The sequence below is a fragment of the Bombus vosnesenskii genome, unplaced genomic scaffold, assembly GCF_011952255.1.
Source record: "Bombus vosnesenskii isolate JDL3184/JDL3185 unplaced genomic scaffold, Bvos_JDL3184-5_v1.1 scf7180000013276, whole genome shotgun sequence".
Lineage (NCBI taxonomy): Eukaryota > Metazoa > Arthropoda > Insecta > Hymenoptera > Apidae > Bombus > Bombus vosnesenskii.
In genome coordinates this window covers 1,205,052-1,224,092 of record NW_022882934.1, presented here as the reverse complement: position 1 = coordinate 1,224,092, position 19,041 = coordinate 1,205,052, and the positions used below count along the sequence as shown (strand labels likewise).

The following is a 19,041-nucleotide window of genomic DNA, read 5'->3' as shown; positions in this document are numbered from 1 at the left end:
TGGATGTTGGAACCTCTATATATTTAAAATTAGTACACGTAACGATAATCAAATATTATAATTATTAGATTATATTTATTCGAATTGCTTTGACGATGCTTATCCTCATATTTAATCTTATATACTAATTAGGGAATCCTACGAGCTTGAATCTTGAACAAAATCGATGAGATTTTACAGTATATGAAGATAAGTCCGGATTGGAAAGTTTTAAAATTGGAGGTATACGTAGCTGCTAATTAAGCAAAAAAGAATGAAATATGTAAAGATAAGAAATAGCGAATTGTACCACCTTTTACTTTATTTTCGTTTATGAATCCTTAAGGTTGAGAGTGAACCCAAACTTTTGAACGCGCAGTAGCGCATATAGTTCTATTCCTAAATTATGTATATCTTCATGTTTTATTCATTTAGATGTCGTCGATTGGATCTTAGAGCACATTAATCAAGAACGAACTCGTCGTGGTATCATGAAGAAGCTAAAAGAAATGTGCCTGATTGTTAATTCTAAGGTAAGCAATTTTTGTAGTCACTCATTACTATTACACTTTGTTTCACGTCTATTTATTTTGTATCATAAATTAATTTTAATTCTCAGGCGTTTAATAATAGAAAGTATTACTTTTCACACGTAAGTGTTGCTACTTGTATGTATATATATTATAACAAATTCAAGGTTTTAATAATAATCCTTCGATTAATAAAAAATTAGTGCTTAAACACGTATATGAATAACATCGATATTTAATACGAATAAAAATTTACTACAAAGTAGTAGGTTAAGCTTATCAAGAAAATATAAAAAAATCTGTTTCTAAAAAATATAATACCATAACACGCAAATTGATTTAAATCCCTCTCGCTTTATAGAATGAAAAAAAAATGATTCTCCGGAAATTTGTCGTTTTAGCTGATATTTACATAGATATTGAAAAATTTTCAATACGTTTTATAGAGTTTTAAACAAATCGGTTTTTGACCTACTCTATATGGATGTTTTATATATCGTCAACTGCTTCCCTTCCTAATACAATATCTTCTGCACGGCGGAGATCACTTTCAGACATTTCTCCAAACTAAACGGAAAATGGGGGATGGAAAATCGTAAAGTTGGCGAAAACTGCCAACTACATAAAAAATATTAGCTATATTTGGCAAAGATTATTTTCATCATGATGTATGGAATCTGACGCACCCTACGACTATAATTCTCTGGGTCGTCAAAGAATAAATGCTTGCGCGTATCTTTTAGCTTCACTTTTTGCTGAATTTTCATTCCAAACTCCCATTTGTAGCGCAAAGAATCGAATTAAATCGGTAAGATAAAGTATAAAGCTAAATCGTACGTCTTCCCTGCTTTATGGTTTAAAATAATAAAAGGGAGTCAGTGACTTGCGTCTAAAAAAATTATTTCTTGCCACTCCATCGCTACGAAGTCAGTGACACGCGTGTGCGCTCGTTATCCCTTCGATAATCGATCAGATTTACGGGACACTTGCAACCCACGCGTTCTTTCAAAAACGTATTTGAAGAAGCAAAGTCGGCTAGCCGATCTCCCTTGAACGTAACACTGACAAGATCAATGATTTACGAGGAGCGCGAGAAAACGTGTAGGGTAGCTGAGGCTCGAAAATAAGTTTCTGGACTGGCGTCGGTGACAGGCAGAACATATGCAAAAAATGGAGCCAAAGAATTGCTGCAGCAACTGTAAATTCTCGGGAGACAATTTCTACGAGGAGCTTTCTGGAGACTCCTTTTCTTTCCGGCCTCCTGCTCGAAAAGGAGGTTTCTCCGTTCCTGCGTAGATCACGACTTCCGCTGTGCCAGCAAGACTTTTTTCCTCTTTGCGACTACTTCGTTCGGGGATGGATGTATCTCAAGATTTTCCCCCGTCAAGTATTCCTTTCCGGTATCTCCGCATACTATGGAAAGCTATCGCTTTGTTTGCGCTTTCCTATCCAACAACCGTATGAAGATTTTCGGGAGGAAGCTAGACACATAAATAGACGGCGGCTCCCTTAACTCTGAATGGATCGTCCGTATACGGCCCCTGCTGTCTCAGTCTCCGCCCTATTGGAATCGTTTCAAAAGTTGACAATTAATGTATTGAGGGTATACCTCGCGTTGCATTCAGCTTACAGAAAATTTATAGGAACCACATTTTGTACTATCGAACAGTACGTATTATTATGTGCGTATATACACGCGCGTCGACATAATGCTCATTATTTCTTTGAAAATTCTCATTTGCGATCTTTCGTTCCTAGAAAAATTTATTTTCTTATAATCATTTGAATAAAATTATGAAAATTTGCAAAACTCGTGGTAACATTTAATATTTCCAAAAAGGTATATTAATAATTTTTTTAATAAAAAATAAAGTACAAAGAAATTTTTGTAATTTCGACATCAGGGATTACGTGTGTACATATATCTGTTTCATTCTCAGAGACAATAATTAAAAATTTATATATTGTATAAATTAACTCTGATGAAAAGGATGCTGTACAATTATATTTCTTTACATTCGCTTAAAAATTTAATCACGTATTATTTTTAGCTGAAAATTTTTCGATTTACTCAGAAGTACTACTATAATATTTAATGTTTAATAAAATACAATCTTTCAATTAAGCTAAGATATTTATTGAATTCGTTCGAAGCCAAGTTCAATTGTGATATTCTTTTTCCTAGCTTGTTATGTTTAAATTGGTAAAAAATATGCAATGCTTTAATATACGAAAAATCAGTCGTATGAATCAGAGAGCGTGATTATTAATATATCGTAATTTCATCGACAATAATTTCCTGCGCTGTCGCTTTATAATTACAGACATAAAACGATTACAACGTTCTAGTAATTCGTCGGACTTAAGAGATATCTAGACTACAAAACACTATTCGAATTCATTCGTCTTAACGCCAGTGCAGCGAAAACAATTTTAACAGCATTATTCTTTGACGGAGAGTTGTAATTCACTGGCGTCTTGAAAACGCGGCAATAAATTTTTCCCTTGCTTTCTTCAAATCGTGGCAGTAATATTAAAGTTTCCGTTCACGAGTTTCCATCGTGGCTTATTCGTTCGAGCGCGTTATTTCCCTTGCCACACTGCACCCTTTCGTAACCCTCGAGAAACTATCGCTTTGTTTGTCCTTTTGCCCTGCGAGACACGTATAAACATTTGTGTCAAACGCTAAAGGAAGGCGAAGTACGCGCCGCGTAAACTTAACGTTCCGCTTTCTAAAATTCATAACGAGAAAACAATTTAAGATTATTGAAACCTTGATAGTAGCACATAATTTTCATCATTTTCTTTTCTTTTTTTTGCCATTGAACCTTTAAGGAATTCACGCGTAGTCAATAAATATTGACAATGATATTGTCGATTCAGCTTGACGATATTCTAAATGGAAAATCAAGAAAGAACGTGCTTAATCATAATAATTTTTCCTTTAGAAACCATTATACGTATACGTATAAAACATAGGCATGATTTGGAGTTTGGAAATGATATTCACATCTGAATTGCTTCTAAACGATGGAACTGTTTATTTCAGTTACTTTAGAACGAACTGGGACGCAATTTCACAACTTCTGTGAAATGGTAGAAATTTTCTTGAAAAGATAGGATACAAATACGCAGGTATAACGTATTTCCCCATCCGTTGAGTAAAAGTTAGCGGTCACTGTGTAATACTTCACCACTGCACTGGTAGGAATTTCAAAGTTGAAATGCGATGCTCAACTTCAATCCGTTTTGCTCGTGCTCTGGCTCTCAGAAACGATGAGTATTCATCGTAACACGAAACGTGAATGTTCTTTCAGTTAATGCTATGAATATCGATTAAAAATATCGTACTTTGATCGCACATGGTCAATGTAAGTCCATCTCCATGGCATATCTGTATGCTCGGATCGTAAAATTCCTAGATTTTTGTCGATATTCGACCTTAATTTCTCAATATCAATCGTACCGCTCACGAGCTGTTTTATAAATTAAAATAATTCTATTCTTTATGCTAGTACACTGCGAAATAGTACAAAGCATGCATTAAGGAAGAATGAGACGAAACGTTTTTTGGATCTTAATTAAAGTATGATATATTTCAAATCATCGTATTGCACGAATAATGAATACAGGTATTGTGTAGCTTTTGAAAGAACAATAAAGACCAAGAATGTAGTCACGACTTGCGACTAAATCATTTGAATGTACGGCTGTGACGAGAGTAGCGCAACCAGAGGGATAATAGTTCATTTTCAGCCGTCGCAACAATGGCTATAGAAAAGATTATTAGGGGATAAAAAGGCTTGTAAAAAATTAACAGCGAAACGCATAGACGCGGCGATTTCAATGAGTTTTGTTATACTGATATTCGTTTCCCTCTTTCCGCGTGTCCTACTACCTTTTGAATAATCCTTTATGCGACAACTTTTCAAACTAGTTACAATACGATTTTAAGCAAAACCTTTTGAAACAAGTGACTACCGTTTCATGTATTATGTATTACATAGCCCGAAAACCAGAATTTTCCGAGCTTCAAAAAGTGCGAATGTAACGGTGAAACTTTGAAGAAAATTTACATGAAAATGTACGTTGAAATGAGATCCGCTATTTGCATGGACGTTAAATTCATACATAACACACTTTTAAACACGTTACTTGCTAATCGAATAAAGCACTGAAAAACTGTTCGCATACATTTTTTAATTATTTATTGCACTCATTAGAAACTTACGAATTTATTTATGCATGCTAGGGATAATTTTTTTTTCAAAATATTGACATACCTCATTTTACAAAAAATATTATATTTATTTACAAAATGAATCACAAGCATGATTGTTACTGTTGTTACTATTATAACGAGTAAAAATTAACATTTTAAGATACTTCTTTATTCAATGAATTAAATTAATTATTATAAATAATGTTCAATTTACCAGAGATTATATTAATATCGATTCCATCGCAATTAGCAGAATATCATATATGTTATTTTCAATACATAAGCGTAGTATCAAATGACACGTTGAAATTATTGATATGAATTTGAACAAATATTTCAATTCTTTTTCTCTTTCTATCACGCTAATACATTTTCACTTGTTTGTTAAGGTAAACCGTCTAGTGCACTAATTAATATATAATCTTGCTATATTAATTTATAATAGCAATCACGAATCTGATTTTTATGTATTCGAATTCAATATCGCTGGCAAACATAAGTTTAGACATTGTTTGACAATATGTTAGGGAAAAGATTTAAGAACTTTTCTTCCTGGCTCTTCCATATCGAATCTTTCATAGTTTATACCGAACTCGTTTGTTAGTAAGAAAATAGGCGATTTAACTCGATCCTCTTCGTTACATCCTTCTGTTTGTCGAAAAGCCATCGGACAACATCGCGGGGGAACACGTTATAGCGATAATCTTGAGACATTACCTGCTTTAAGACGGCAAAGGAACCTGCAAGCACGCGCGCCAAAGAGAAATAGAAGGAAAGTAAGAACGATGGATGGAGGTAAGGCGACGATATATCTGAGTACCGTTAAAACGGTATTACCCCACTTCGAAATTGACGATTAATCATAGGTGTGCACCCGCTGCTCCGCCAGGAGAGGAAGCTGATTGCCCTCATACCACTCATTCAGACGAGGACAAACTTGCCTGCTCAGGATATTATTGATTTCTTGACGGATTTTTACGAACAGATCCTTGTACAGCTGCCCTTTGAGAATTTAATGAGCGAGTGTTCTATCAACGTGATGTATGCATATTATAACGAGGAGGATATTGAGAATTAGTTAGGCTGATGGTATTGAATATCGTCTATGTTGAGTGATTTAAAGGTTTTGTTTTATAATTTCGATAGGAAATGTCGATATAAATGTACTTGTTTGATATTTACATAGTGGATATATGTATATTATTTTGTAGTATTTCTTTATTATTTTTTATTAAGAGCATTAAAAATTATATCTTCGTTTTAATAATTTCTTGAGATATAATGCCTGTTTCATTCATTTGATAATAAATAATATTATTATTTCGGAATATTTCGTACGTGACTTCAGCACTTTCCGATTATCATTTGCTAAATAATCAATGATAATAAAATTAATATCATATTTATTTAATCTTTCATACGGGAAAAAACGTTCGATCAAGGGTTATTAATAATTGAAGTAAAAACGAAATTAATTAATATTATTATACATTATGATATACTGTATCAAATTTTTCTGAATAATAACATTTTTATTCGACAATTAAATATTTAAGGAAGTAAATGTATGAAATTTATAAAACAATACAAAAACACTGCTAATTTAATTTTACCATAATCAAGCAATTTGTCATTAATTACGCTATTATAGCTTTACTTGAGTTTCGAAGAAAAAGGAGTAGTTTCGTTAATTTTACAAATCTGGTAATTAGTTGTTTCTTAGGGAATACACAGCTGTTAGGAGAAAATGGATTGATTGCTGTTTCACCCTTAGCAAGCGGCGATTGGATTACTTTGGATATTATTGATTCCCTAACAAATTCCTTCCAGAGGAATCTCCCGAAAGTTTATTTCGCGTCAAATTAATTACTGCAATTGTTGTACTTTAAACTAAAAGCTACGTACAAATGATCTGGAGTTTAACTCATTTTTTAATTAATCGCAACTTTTGCAGCACTGTCGTATGTTTGATAAAATTATTTAACACATTTACATAATTACTTAATTTACACAAAACAAGTGTGAACAACAAGAGAGAGGACAATTAAACTTTCCATTTTAATCTAATCAATCTGTATGTAATTATTTCTTATATGCAAACATAAAAACAATAAAATAAATTAAAAATTGTTATATACAACGTATACAATATTACATGCAAAAATTTTCACTTTAATCACTTATCGGAATAATTGCAAAATTGTTTAGTAGATTTGGTATTTTCTATCCTTCCATCAGCCTGCAATGTGCCCATTAACAAATTAATACAGACTAACAGAAATCAATTGCTGAGATTTCTGCTTGTTTAGGTTTCAACCTTGAAGAACATTTTCATACGATGCTAAGACCACAGTGAAATGCGTATTTTTCTATAATTATAAACAATTGCCAAGGTAAACCTAATTGGCTTTATAACAATAATATTTACACAGATCTTTTTACACAGACCTTTTTAGACTTTTTGTATAACTTACATAATTTCAAAACAGATCCATCGCTTACGATATAATTAAGCAGGCTCACGTCTTTTGTTTATCCCTATAAGTGAATCTAATCTGGCACTGATATGAACTGCAAAAAATTAATAGTATTTTATAGCAGGATAAACACGAAATCGCACAAATGAACAGCAAGAAGCAGCGGAAAGCGAATGAAAAAAGGATGAAACGTATTATTGATTCGTCGACAAAATCCATGAAAGGGAGGCTCGTGAAAGCGTTTCATTTAAATAATTTCATGCGTGGATACCCTTCTCCCTTCAAAACTGAATGAGGGTAAGCTACAGCTGGCTGTTCATTTGACATTCATTTAGTCCGTGAAGTCGCGCGATGCGACGCGACGGCCATTTAGGACACCAACAAGGATCCCTGTCGAGGGTGAAACGTAATCGTTGGAAAACGAGCGTCGTATTTTTTCCCCTTTATCTCCTTTTAAGGGAACAGGGACTTAGGGTCAGGAATTAGACAGCAAGCATTCTCCGAGACCTCATTTGCACAATAAATAGCTGCTTACGTTGTTTTAGTATACCTACGAGTACATAATGTGGGTGTTATCAAACAAATGCAGAGATTGAAGGATTTGCAAAATCCCTATCCAGAAGTAATGCTTTCTCTGGATGAAATTTACTGTATCTTATCTTTGATTAATAATTAATTATCTGTTGCTACCATCGCTCACATTATTGCAGTTTTATGCAAAACAATCGACGAATGAGTTACTAGGATAGCCTCATTCATCTTTATGATATCCTATCAAATTCAAAAGTTTCTTCGTGTTTAATTCGCATATTTTTCTATTTAAATTACATATTTAGATGCCCTGATTTAACATTTCTAATCGTCGCATCGCATAAAAATATCCTTTCGAAGAAGTTTATTGATTAAAATTTTCTAATTATACGTATCGATAATCGATTATAACCAAATTAAAGTAGAAGTTGAAACTTTCATTTCTAATTCTAAATTATTGCAACGATTTAAAATAATATATATATATATATATATTACAGTAGTATGAAACGAATCGCAAAATTATATATATATATGCAATAATAATAACAGTGGAACGTACAAATACAGACTGAAGTGCTTTCCATTATTGCCTTGTTTTCGAGGAAACCAATTTTGAAGAATCATTAAGTACGCGTGTAATTGACTGATCTGTGCTGCGACCTTTGCCGATGAAATTACGTGAATCAATAACGTAGCTTCAAAAATATCGAAAATCTTGGTAAAACGGAACGAAGAACTAATTATTGCGTGTTGTTCAATGTTAAAAACACAGCTAATGGTAAACATTCATGAATCCATCATGCGAAAAATGTAATTTTATATTTAATAGTAAAAACAATAATTCCTCTGTTGAGCGAATCAATAAATCAGCGATGAAATAAAAAATATTTATAAATGTGTGTAATATTTGTTGCTATCGATATTCTTAGCGGTCACAAACTGAAAAGTTAGATAAAGATATTTATTACACATATAATATAGAAACGTCTGAATCTCAAAAGAGTCATGTATAGGAACAACGGGAAAGTCGTGAATATTACGTCATTTTAATGCACATGTGCGAAAAGCGAACTCTTGTCACAAATGTAAAAAATTCTTGAGGTGTCCGATCAGCCAGAATTATCAACAAGAATTACGTATAGGCATCAGAATTATTTACATTTTCTTGAGAGATGCCGCGGAATTGTTATGATCGTTAAACTCTTCTTCATACCACGGCTATGTTTTACACCTACAATATTACATTTCCAAGATACTTACATGCCTCCTTCGTCTCATGTTTCTTCTTCGAAACAACGCCACTCTGTCTTATTCCTGCTATTTTTATTTCTTGTAGCAATTTACTTTATATCTCGCTGCTATTTGCTATTTCTCGTAGCAAGCGCGCCTGTTCTCCTGCTTCAACGTAGCCACCGCTATAGTTCACATACTCGCGCAATCGAATTTCTACTACATTCTACATCAACGCGTAGAAATATACAAATCATTTGTCGTATATTTGTACACTTATCGTTAAATCAGCTACCCATCAGCACGATATTTGTTTTTATGACAATTTATTGTTTATTATCCTCTGTTTCAACACCATTTAGGAGTTGAATTTCAAAAATTACTCAGACGCGTGTTTATTTATTTTTGATAAGGAGTTTGTTTGCCGGATTTCACTTTTTAAAGTTTAGCGACACGTGGGATATGGATATTCCCTAAATAAAAATTTGTTCACCTGTTTTATCCCTTTAGGGTTTATATTTACAAAGATCTTTTCAATCCTCGTGTCTATGTTATAAAAAAAGCATATTGTTCAAATTTCACCTTTCACGTTTCTAAGCACAGTGATTTGGACTGAGAATTGATGGCGAAACAATCAGCTACTTTTGCATCTTGTATATGTAGCAGTGTGAATGTTAAACGCTCGAGTGCCAACTAGAAACTAGTATCACCACTGTGTGCGATGACAGTAAACCGCGAAACAAACTATGTATTGGTTATTTGCCTGGCGTTGTGCGTCATATGTTTACCAAATTTAAACATTTTGTATCATAACAGTAGGTGGTTGATGGTTGGGTAACAATGACAGAGTGCTCGTCGTTCGTAACTGACTACTGGGGTATCTGGCATGAGCGGCAGTAAACAATTATCGGAGGCACGGCACGGCTATGTAAGCTGCATCCGGTTATAAAAAGAACAGAACGTTATACATAAAATAGCTGGAAGAATTATTGGAACTTTCTCGTCATTTTTCAAGAAAATGCTGACGACTAGAACGCAATATGATAAAATGAATTTGATCTTGAATTTCGAGCAAAAAATATATATATATAAACCATACCTTTTTCATTTATATTTGTACTAAAATCGTCCCATGCATGATTGAACTATCAGTCTAACAACTATCATTACGAACGACATGACATAGAAGAACTTTGTTTCTCAACACGCGACAGCTGTAAGTGCGAAATCTTGTTACCATTTTCGGTCGTCATCGTTCAGCTCTGATATTTCTGGCATCTGTGAAATCTAACAAATATCATGACCTTCGTACAGTGTCTATTTCAGATAAATACTCACGTTGCAATTTAATTGTTGCCTTCATCGAATGATCATACAAATCTTCAACGATATCCAGCAAACTTCCTCATTCTCACTGTTATCTAAAAAGTTTCTTACTCATTCGTAATTACCGCAAAATTCATTAGCTAAAACTCTTTACGGAAGGGCCGTATATAAACGAGCAACTTTTTACCTTAAAATTAAAAAAAAAAAAAAACATTGTTTCAGACTATACGAAACGAGGTACAGAAGAGACTTCCAAAGGTATGGTCCGAGGACGAGATCAGTCAGCTTACGGAACTTTGGGAACAACTGAAGCAGGACGATGGTAATTTTTAATGAACAGTCGGCCTGTTGAATTTCATAAGTGATGAATATCTCAGAGATACAATATAATTTGGCGGGGAATGCGCGAGGTCTGGCTGACCGCGCCTTGAAACAGTTGAAGAATTTTGCGAATGTTCGTTCGGGAATTCATTAGCACCCGTGACGATTCTCGAAATTTAATTAAGCACCGAACATCGGTGACGGCTGGCTGCTGCTTGCAGCAATAATTCGGACTCCGTCGGGACGCCGAAGAATAATATCCTTTCAGACAGAAAGATTTTCAGAAGTCTTGTAAAACTTGCTTCATTCTCGTGCGTTTACCCCACTTCCCATGGTTTTAACGCTCAAAATTATTCTCAGCCCACCGTGCTCCATGAAAATTCCCGAAAATCAACTTCGTTCTTTTCTCTTTGAAACTTTGATAATATCATTTTTACCTCGACTACGTCCCGTGTAGAATTCTGGAATTTCATTTATCAAACTATTACATTTAAACGTATCACTATAGTCTATCGTTTTTCTCAATAATTCACTAGAGAAATGATATTATAACAAAGCGCAAGAAATAATAATAATTTGTTTTACTATAACTAGTTTTATATATATTTACGTTAAGTATAATCACTCACGTGTAACAAAGTGCATCATTCGATGTTTTTATCACGCAGATTATGTACTCTCGTATGGACGAAAGCATCAATCTATCAAAGCTAAATAAAGCTGCAGTATTCTCAGTTGCCCTCAAATAATAGTTAGATATTATTTCAAAAACTTTCCCCAACAAATGAAACGTTTCATTCTCAAAAATACACACACATTATCTGAAACGAAGTAAATTATTTATTATGTAATATTTAGTATTTTAATAGAAATGGTATCTTACTCGGCTCTGGTTACATTACTTTTTAAATATTATCGAACTACGAACAAACATTCAATAATTTTATCGAAAGGTTCCATGTAATTTTCTAAGTTTGACCTGTTCCCTTGGCTTTCTATCGTATTGAATCAACATTTCATCCCCTCGAATAACGAATTAATACCAATACGATTTATGTTGTGTACATCCAGATCCCGTGGACTTGATCTTCAATGGGCTCACAATAAAGCGGCCGAAGCCAAAGATCAAGGAGAAGCTTTTGGAATTAGGATTGGCCACGGATCGCAAGGAGTTGCGCAAAAAGCGATCCAGAAAAAGCAACCACGGTAAGTGTTCACTTTCTCTTTTTCCGCGTTCACGTTCTATGGCCGGTTACCTTTGCCTCTTTTCCCAGCCTTTTCTCCGGTCTCGAGCGGCTCTGAAGCAGACCTTGTTCCGGCCAATCCTATCCCATTCCATTCGCATCTGTCTTTCTTACCATCCTTAGATGCTGCGACTATTCCCATTCGATCAGTTCTCTTTGCTAACACGATTGCCAGCGACTGCACGCTGTGAACTCGTTTTTGGATGGAGCAAGTGACGCTTGACGGTGAATTAAGGGAAGTGAGCAGCAGCTGAGATAAATATGGCGAGGAAACCAGAGACGAGATCAATTTGTACAAAATCCTCTTGTAGAAGTTTCTTTTCATTGGTTATGATTGGAAACATTTTTTTTTTATCGATAACATCAGAAGCAATAAGTTACAGAGATAGAGTATTTCTTCTTGTTTGACCTTTGGAAAGCTGCGATCGTTGAATTGAATTTCAAGTCGTAATATACAATAGGATACGTCGCGAAATACCCATAAGTAATGAAATCGTAAAAGATTGAAGTGATCGACAGTGGAAATAAATTTGATAACGAGAGAAAGTTTAAGTAGGAAGATTGTGGCATTTCTACAATTTCCAGAATTCTAGTTGCACGATAAATACCACTTCCTTTCTCTTTTTCTCGATAGAATCATATATCTTTTGTATACATTATTTGATGAATTTTTTTAATTCTTCATAAAGGAATATTAAAATACTTACGTTTGTCAAAGATTAGTTTAAAAGAGAAATTTTAAACCTAATAAACAAATACAAGGCAAATACATAGACCAATGCTGAGATAAATACAATATTACTTAGCAAGAAACAAGTAAATTGTACTTAGTATTATTATATCTTCCTATTCTTGTCTTATCTTTCATTTATCTTATCTCCGCCAAATGGAAATAACGATATCTTGTTATTACAACACTTATTCTTATCCTATTAAAATAACCCATTCAATGTGTACAATTGTTCAATCTATTTAAGAATTTATTTCCAACAACTGTTTCAAACAAAAATTTCAAACTACTAAAATAAGAATATCTTTCACACTTAGAATATCTTTTACATTTTCATGAACGGATCATGATCAATTACATGCCAAATGAACACACATTTAACTGGTTCCACGAGGCATGCAAGAATATGTACGCAGAAGGTACGGTTGAAATAATATTTGCGTTTCTAGTTCGGAGTTCTGCAGAAGCGGCAAAGCGGTTCATAACAGAATCGTTGCAGAATACAAATTCTGTTATTTAATATCGAAAAACGCGAATTCCAGTCGTGGTTTTCCTGCTCCCATGCCAATATCACTCGTCCCTGTTCCCCATTACGCCGCAAGGAATTTCATATTTATCATTGTTATTGTTTTTCTGTTTCCCTCCACGTCCGCTTATTTGTATTCAATGTACTACGATAGATCGCATTCTAGATATATAAGGTTAGGAGATGAAGTATAAAAGCAAACTTTTGTCTCGGCTTACGTGCTATTGAAACGACGTTTCCTCGCCTCTATCTCATCGCCTCTTCCTCAAATAAGATTTCGCAAGCCGGAACACCCGGTATGTTTCCCGATGCTACGGTGGATCTTAATATCGCATGTGCGCCGATCGAAACACTTTAGGAACGCACGTGAAGACAGGAAATATTCTTGATTTGCTGGAAGATCGACACTTCTGAAAAGATGTTGAAGTATCTGTAGAAATTATCTACCTCTAAAGTTGTTTATATTTTTTTTTAAAAGTTTCTAATGGCGAATATTATTGCTTTTAATTTTTTCTTTAATTCGTATTAATAAAATTAAATTAATAAAAATCATAATGTTTGTCATTTTACGTGTATCTTCTAGTGAATTTTTTTTGTACGTTTCGAAAAAATACGAAAAAAGTACGTCCGTGTTCTCGCGCTGTTCACAGTCCATGGCTCGTAATAGTAGGCAAAAATTTTAAGCATTTTTTATAACAAATCACATGAACAATGTTTTATTGATCGTGAATACTTGAAAGATCTTCGAAACCTAGGGATCAGCAGTTAAATTGTAAAGGAAAAAGGTACAGTACACAGTGATGTAATTAACATCTTCTCTGTCTGTATCTAAGAGTAACATTCTATCGTAAAAAATCTCAAATCGATACATGTCAAGCCTATAGCAAATTGATTACATGTTCATTTTCCACCATGCTCGTGCAAACTCCTTTTCTTTGCGATTGTACTTCACGAGCGACGCACAACGAGATCGATTCATTTATTACTTCCACGTTCATTTTGTGTTAATTCGGCGAACGTTTAAATTTCTTCGAATTTCATTAAAGTTAATGAACTTCGCCGAGCTTTGGAAATTTGAACTTCCAAAGTTCGAAAATTACAATGTTACAGGAATGTCATCTGTTTTTGCCACAATGTAATACAATATTCAAGTTTCAATTTCTTTTTCTAAGATTAAAACTATGGAAATATCAACGAGTATATCTTGTTTTGGATAGTTGCTTGAATATTTTAAGAACTCGTTGCAGCGCAATACGCGGATATGTAACGTAGTTGTCTATGGTCTTAACTCGAGTATCGTAGTTTCAAACTTCTTGTACTCCTCCGACTTTATGATGCATTGATTCACTATCGAAAGACAGAAAGAATTTTCAAATTTTCAGAATCTTAATTAAGATTCTATTTCCTCCCTGCCATTTTAATATATTTCCTAATATTCTCTTTCGGTTCCTATTACTATTGTGCGTTCTATCGTTTTCCTTAAATTGCTATATTACTTTGAGATAAGATATCGCAAAATAATAAATTTGTATACGGATTAAATAAACGCGATTGCAAAAGCGAATTAACAAACAGCTTGAAGAAATTAAGACGAAATCTTAATTTTTTCAGGAAACGAGTAAACAAAAAGATATTAATCTAGAAATATTGAACAATATATTTCTTGACTAATCACGATTATGATAACAGATTAACGCACATAGATCTATATTTTTATGCAACTTGACTTTCGTATCATGAATGTATGTATTTGAAATACATTTTTCGCAAATGCCTGGGAACCGAGAGAAGCTATATCGAAAAACGTTTATATTCATTTCCCGTTACTTTGTAAAAAGGTAAATCGTCGTGGGAAACGCAGTCTGCCAGTAATTCCGACGAGGATGAAAGTAGCGACGAAGAAGCTGGGAAATCCTCGAGCAATAGGAACGTGGCTCCCAATACACCAACGAACAAGGGAAAGAAGAAAAATGCGAAAAAACAGCCAACGATGGTTTACACGGATGCACAATTATCCGGACTCTTGAAGGATGTCATCGAAAAAAGTGAGTAATACCGTATCACTCCCTCTTTCGTCGATTTTACACAGTATGGTCTCAGTGATTTATGAGAATAAAATTCAGGGTAGATACTTGGAACATTATTTCGAGGGCGCGAAAGGGCAGAATGATCTGCAGTGGTCGTTCAAGAGTGAAAAGAAATAAAATGGGAAAAGTAATGATTTGTCAAAGAAACCCCTGTTTGCGGTACAAATGTAGCACGCGAAATACCAGTTTATCCCCATGGATTTTGGCAAAGACATGGTTACAGAACGACCCTGTAGTTCTTTTATGTCGAACCAATGTGCTTGTCATCTATCAGAATATCATTGCTTTCAGGCAGCGACACAGGTTTCAATGACACTTGGGGCAAAATTAATCTCTTCAACTTTCGTCTATTTTATCACATGATTTACATTTAAAGTTTCTTCAAAGATTCAACAGTTTTACTGAAAAGATCTTTTGTAAGAAAAGATTTCCAGACAAGAATTGAAGACAAAGTTACATATTGATTTATAAAATCTTAATCGAAATATTGCAATCGAGAGAACGAGAAATTAATAGATTGAAAAAAATGTTGTTATATCCAACATACTTATTCGAATTATCAATATGAAAATAAATTGTTCTTATGATTTATTTCAAATTCTTTGTATTACTAATATACTCATTCTTATAGAAAAACGTAATAACAGACATTTTGATAAATCAGATATGAGCGACGCTCTAGAATGGATCAAGGAATCCCTACTAGATGTCCTGGACGATCGAGACGAGGAAAGCTGCGAAGGTATCCCCTTAGTCCCGCTGACAGATTATTCGTCTGCTGCGATGGATTCACCGAGCTTCCAGAAGCTTATTCGAGCTATGGGATTCACACCTCCTGCTGATGAACAAGAATCTTATTGGCGCATACCATCTAATATGCCTAGATCGATGATTCAGAAGCGCTGTAATCTTATCGAGTCTTCGTTGGCAGGAAACTTCATTGCCGAAGGTATTATGTCTTTTCTCTTATGTATACATAACTATTTATAGAAAATAAGAACACTTTTGATTTGTATAATGATGTAGGATTAAACATTTTATTCTTTAAGGAAAGAAAATGGACGTGTTATTGTTAGAAGGAAGAAACTGTTTAATGTGACTAATAGAAATTTTTAGTAACAATTATATAAAAATAGAAGTTATAAAAATATGATATTGCAATAAATATTGTATGAAATAATAAATTCATTCAGTCATTAATACGATTTTCAATATCTGCAAATATTTTGAAATTGAAATTTAAACGATAGATTGTGTGTACATATGTGGCTAATCTCTTCGTTTTCTAAGTTTCCCAAGCAACGAAACAATATTTTCAATTACTTTTATCAATTTTCATTCGGTACGATTAAAATTCTATATATCATTAAATCTAATAATGATTATATACGTTTAAGATGAATGTGAATACGCGTGTAATAGATTATGCACTACATTTGTTTAATATCTCCTTTTGTATTTTATAATCAGAAGCAACATCGGCGAAGGTGGAATCTGATAACGATAGAAACAGTGAAAGCGATGATGAAGACGTTTTAGAAAATATTAAAAAATATTTCACCTCTAAAGGTACGTAATTTTCATAAATTTGCTTACAATGTTTAATACTAATACTTTATCGTACGGTACATAAAAATATATTTATTAAAATAATATTTACATATGGGATTTTTATTTATTATTATGTAATTCTAAAATATTTTACGTTTAACTGATTTATAACATGCTTAATATGATTCTAACTGTTTTTATTCTCTCTTACATCTTAATCTAATTTTTATTACAATTTATATAATTTAATAATAGGATATATACTTATAACGTAATAATGGAGTACCTACTGTCTCTCAAAAATTTTTCTAAACATATGTGCATTTTTTAAAGATATCTGTAAAATTAAGTAACGTTGACTATCAGCCGTTAAATACTTTGTTGTATATTTTTAGCTGAACCACAACCATCAACTTCCCGCGATTCTGATATGGAAACTAACGTTCATTCTATGCCGAAGCCATTGAAAAAGACCACAATTCTCTCATCACCGACTGAATGTGATGATGTAGAAATAGAGGAAGCAAAAGCAAATGACTCACAGCCAGTCGGTACGTATTTTTACATTCCAACGAGACAACTATGTTGAGGGGACCTTCCTCTGCCCTCTGTTGAGGGAATCAGTTAAACATTTTGAACTTCAGAGATTTACCAGCAAATCTATTCAGCAATTGATCAATATCTCAACCAAATCAAATCTAATATTCTCCATTAATTGTAGAAAAATCAAAATCTGGGAAGAGAAAGTTTGATGGACGTATTATTGCATTCGATGATTCGTCTGACTCTGAATTGGAAATAAAGACCAATGCTGATGATGCTGAAGTGGCTGAAGGTAGAAAGAAAACTAACAGCTGTATAACATGAAAAATATAGGAAATGTTATATTCTATTTTATAATTATTCGTTATTTGTAAATTTATAGTAGGTGACGGGAAAAGACCTCGATCCGATGACGAGAAAAATGATAGCGTGAAAAAACGTCGTCTGCTGGATAGCGACGAGGAAGAGGAGCCACTAACGTCTCAAGCTACCAGGCAGAAAAGCATTAAAACGATAATTAGTGACGACGAGGAAGAACCAGCGCAAAACCAACGTAATCAACACAGGTCAACTCATAGAATAATTAGCGATGATGAAGATTAATCGAAGAGAAGACCTCTCGTACCTTTCAATATTTCTATTTCACTCTTTGCTATGTGTTTTTATAATTTGTGAAAATAAAGGCAACCTTCCCTCCACCATAACATTGCACATATTTTTATTCCCTGCATTAAAAGGAATGTAAAGATTATTTTATATTTAAGTATATATTATTATATAGTTCAAAGTTTTGAGAAAAGATTACTATGTAATTTAACAAAAAATTCAAATTTTCAGAAAATTGAAATTCAAAGTCGCAGCTCTGTAGCCATTCAAAGCTGAGTAGTGCTGGAGAAATGACACAAACGGTGAAAATGATCTTACCGACGTATGCGAGGGTAAAACAGTTTAAGGTGGCTATTTCCAAGATTCTGGCGTTCATGACCTGACAAAGTATACCGCTGCAGTCTCCTTCGTCACCTAATATGCCCTCACAGGTAATTGGACGCACCCGGGGTACACTTCAGGGTGCCAAGAAAAACAGTTCCCGAAAGGCGTCCACATTTCGCCAAGTAACTACTAGACGCACATGAAGGTATAAGAGTCGCAACGTGTCCTGCGCATCGTTACCGCGCATCTACCACTGCGCCATCTAGGTTACCGCGCATCTACCACTGCGCCATCTAGGTTACCGCGCATCTACCACTGCGCCATCTAGGTTACCGCATAACCTCCTTTCTCACGTGCAATCCGGTTCCTTGGTTGGCCAATGTGGATGACTTTACGTCTTTTGATGGGCAGGTGAGGAGTCTTGGCGAGTGTCAACGATACCTAAGTAAGCACGCCATGTATCGAAATATAATCACGGCCGAAGACTAGCCCTTTACGTTTTTCCACACGCCTTCAACGACGCGACCGCGGCTACGTTCGTACGACGACGCATAATGTGGCCGCAAGGACTTCGCGAGCCGCGGATTGATTATCAGGCGTTCATGTTGCGATAAGAACTATGAATAACATTGCATGGGTTACGTATATATATATATTGCTATCTAACCTCTGTTTCATATATGTAGATATAGATATACATATGTACATATTTAAAACGATGGTAGTAGAATCAAGTGAATACATGTGTTATGTACCGAATCTTGATTACGAGCATTTTGAATTGATTATTCTAGCGTTTTCATATTTTATT

The 19,041-nt window shown here is 34.1% G+C and overlaps 1 protein-coding gene and 1 long non-coding RNA gene across 3 annotated transcripts in view; one reads left to right on the top strand and one right to left on the bottom strand.

Moving 5' to 3' along the window:
- Positions 1–18,006, top strand: part of LOC117231951 (protein timeless homolog) — a 27,078-nt gene extending 9,072 nt beyond the window's left edge. For both annotated transcript variants that reach the window (XM_033490977.1, XM_033490978.1), the window contains 9 exons: positions 415–512; positions 10,521–10,620; positions 11,691–11,825; positions 14,958–15,164; positions 15,871–16,155; positions 16,677–16,775; positions 17,153–17,308; positions 17,479–17,592; positions 17,683–18,006. In XM_033490977.1, the coding sequence (XP_033346868.1) occupies positions 415–512; positions 10,521–10,620; positions 11,691–11,825; positions 14,958–15,164; positions 15,871–16,155; positions 16,677–16,775; positions 17,153–17,308; positions 17,479–17,592; positions 17,683–17,903 (1,415 nt within the window). In that variant the 3' untranslated portion in view covers positions 17,904–18,006. The remainder of the gene's footprint in view (positions 1–414; positions 513–10,520; positions 10,621–11,690; positions 11,826–14,957; positions 15,165–15,870; positions 16,156–16,676; positions 16,776–17,152; positions 17,309–17,478; positions 17,593–17,682) is intronic.
- On the bottom strand, positions 12,865–19,041 carry LOC117231952. Its single transcript, XR_004493046.1, has 3 exons — positions 18,225–19,041; positions 13,338–13,529; positions 12,865–13,264 (listed from the first exon to the last, which is right to left on the bottom strand). It is a non-coding gene; the product is annotated as an uncharacterized LOC117231952 (long non-coding RNA).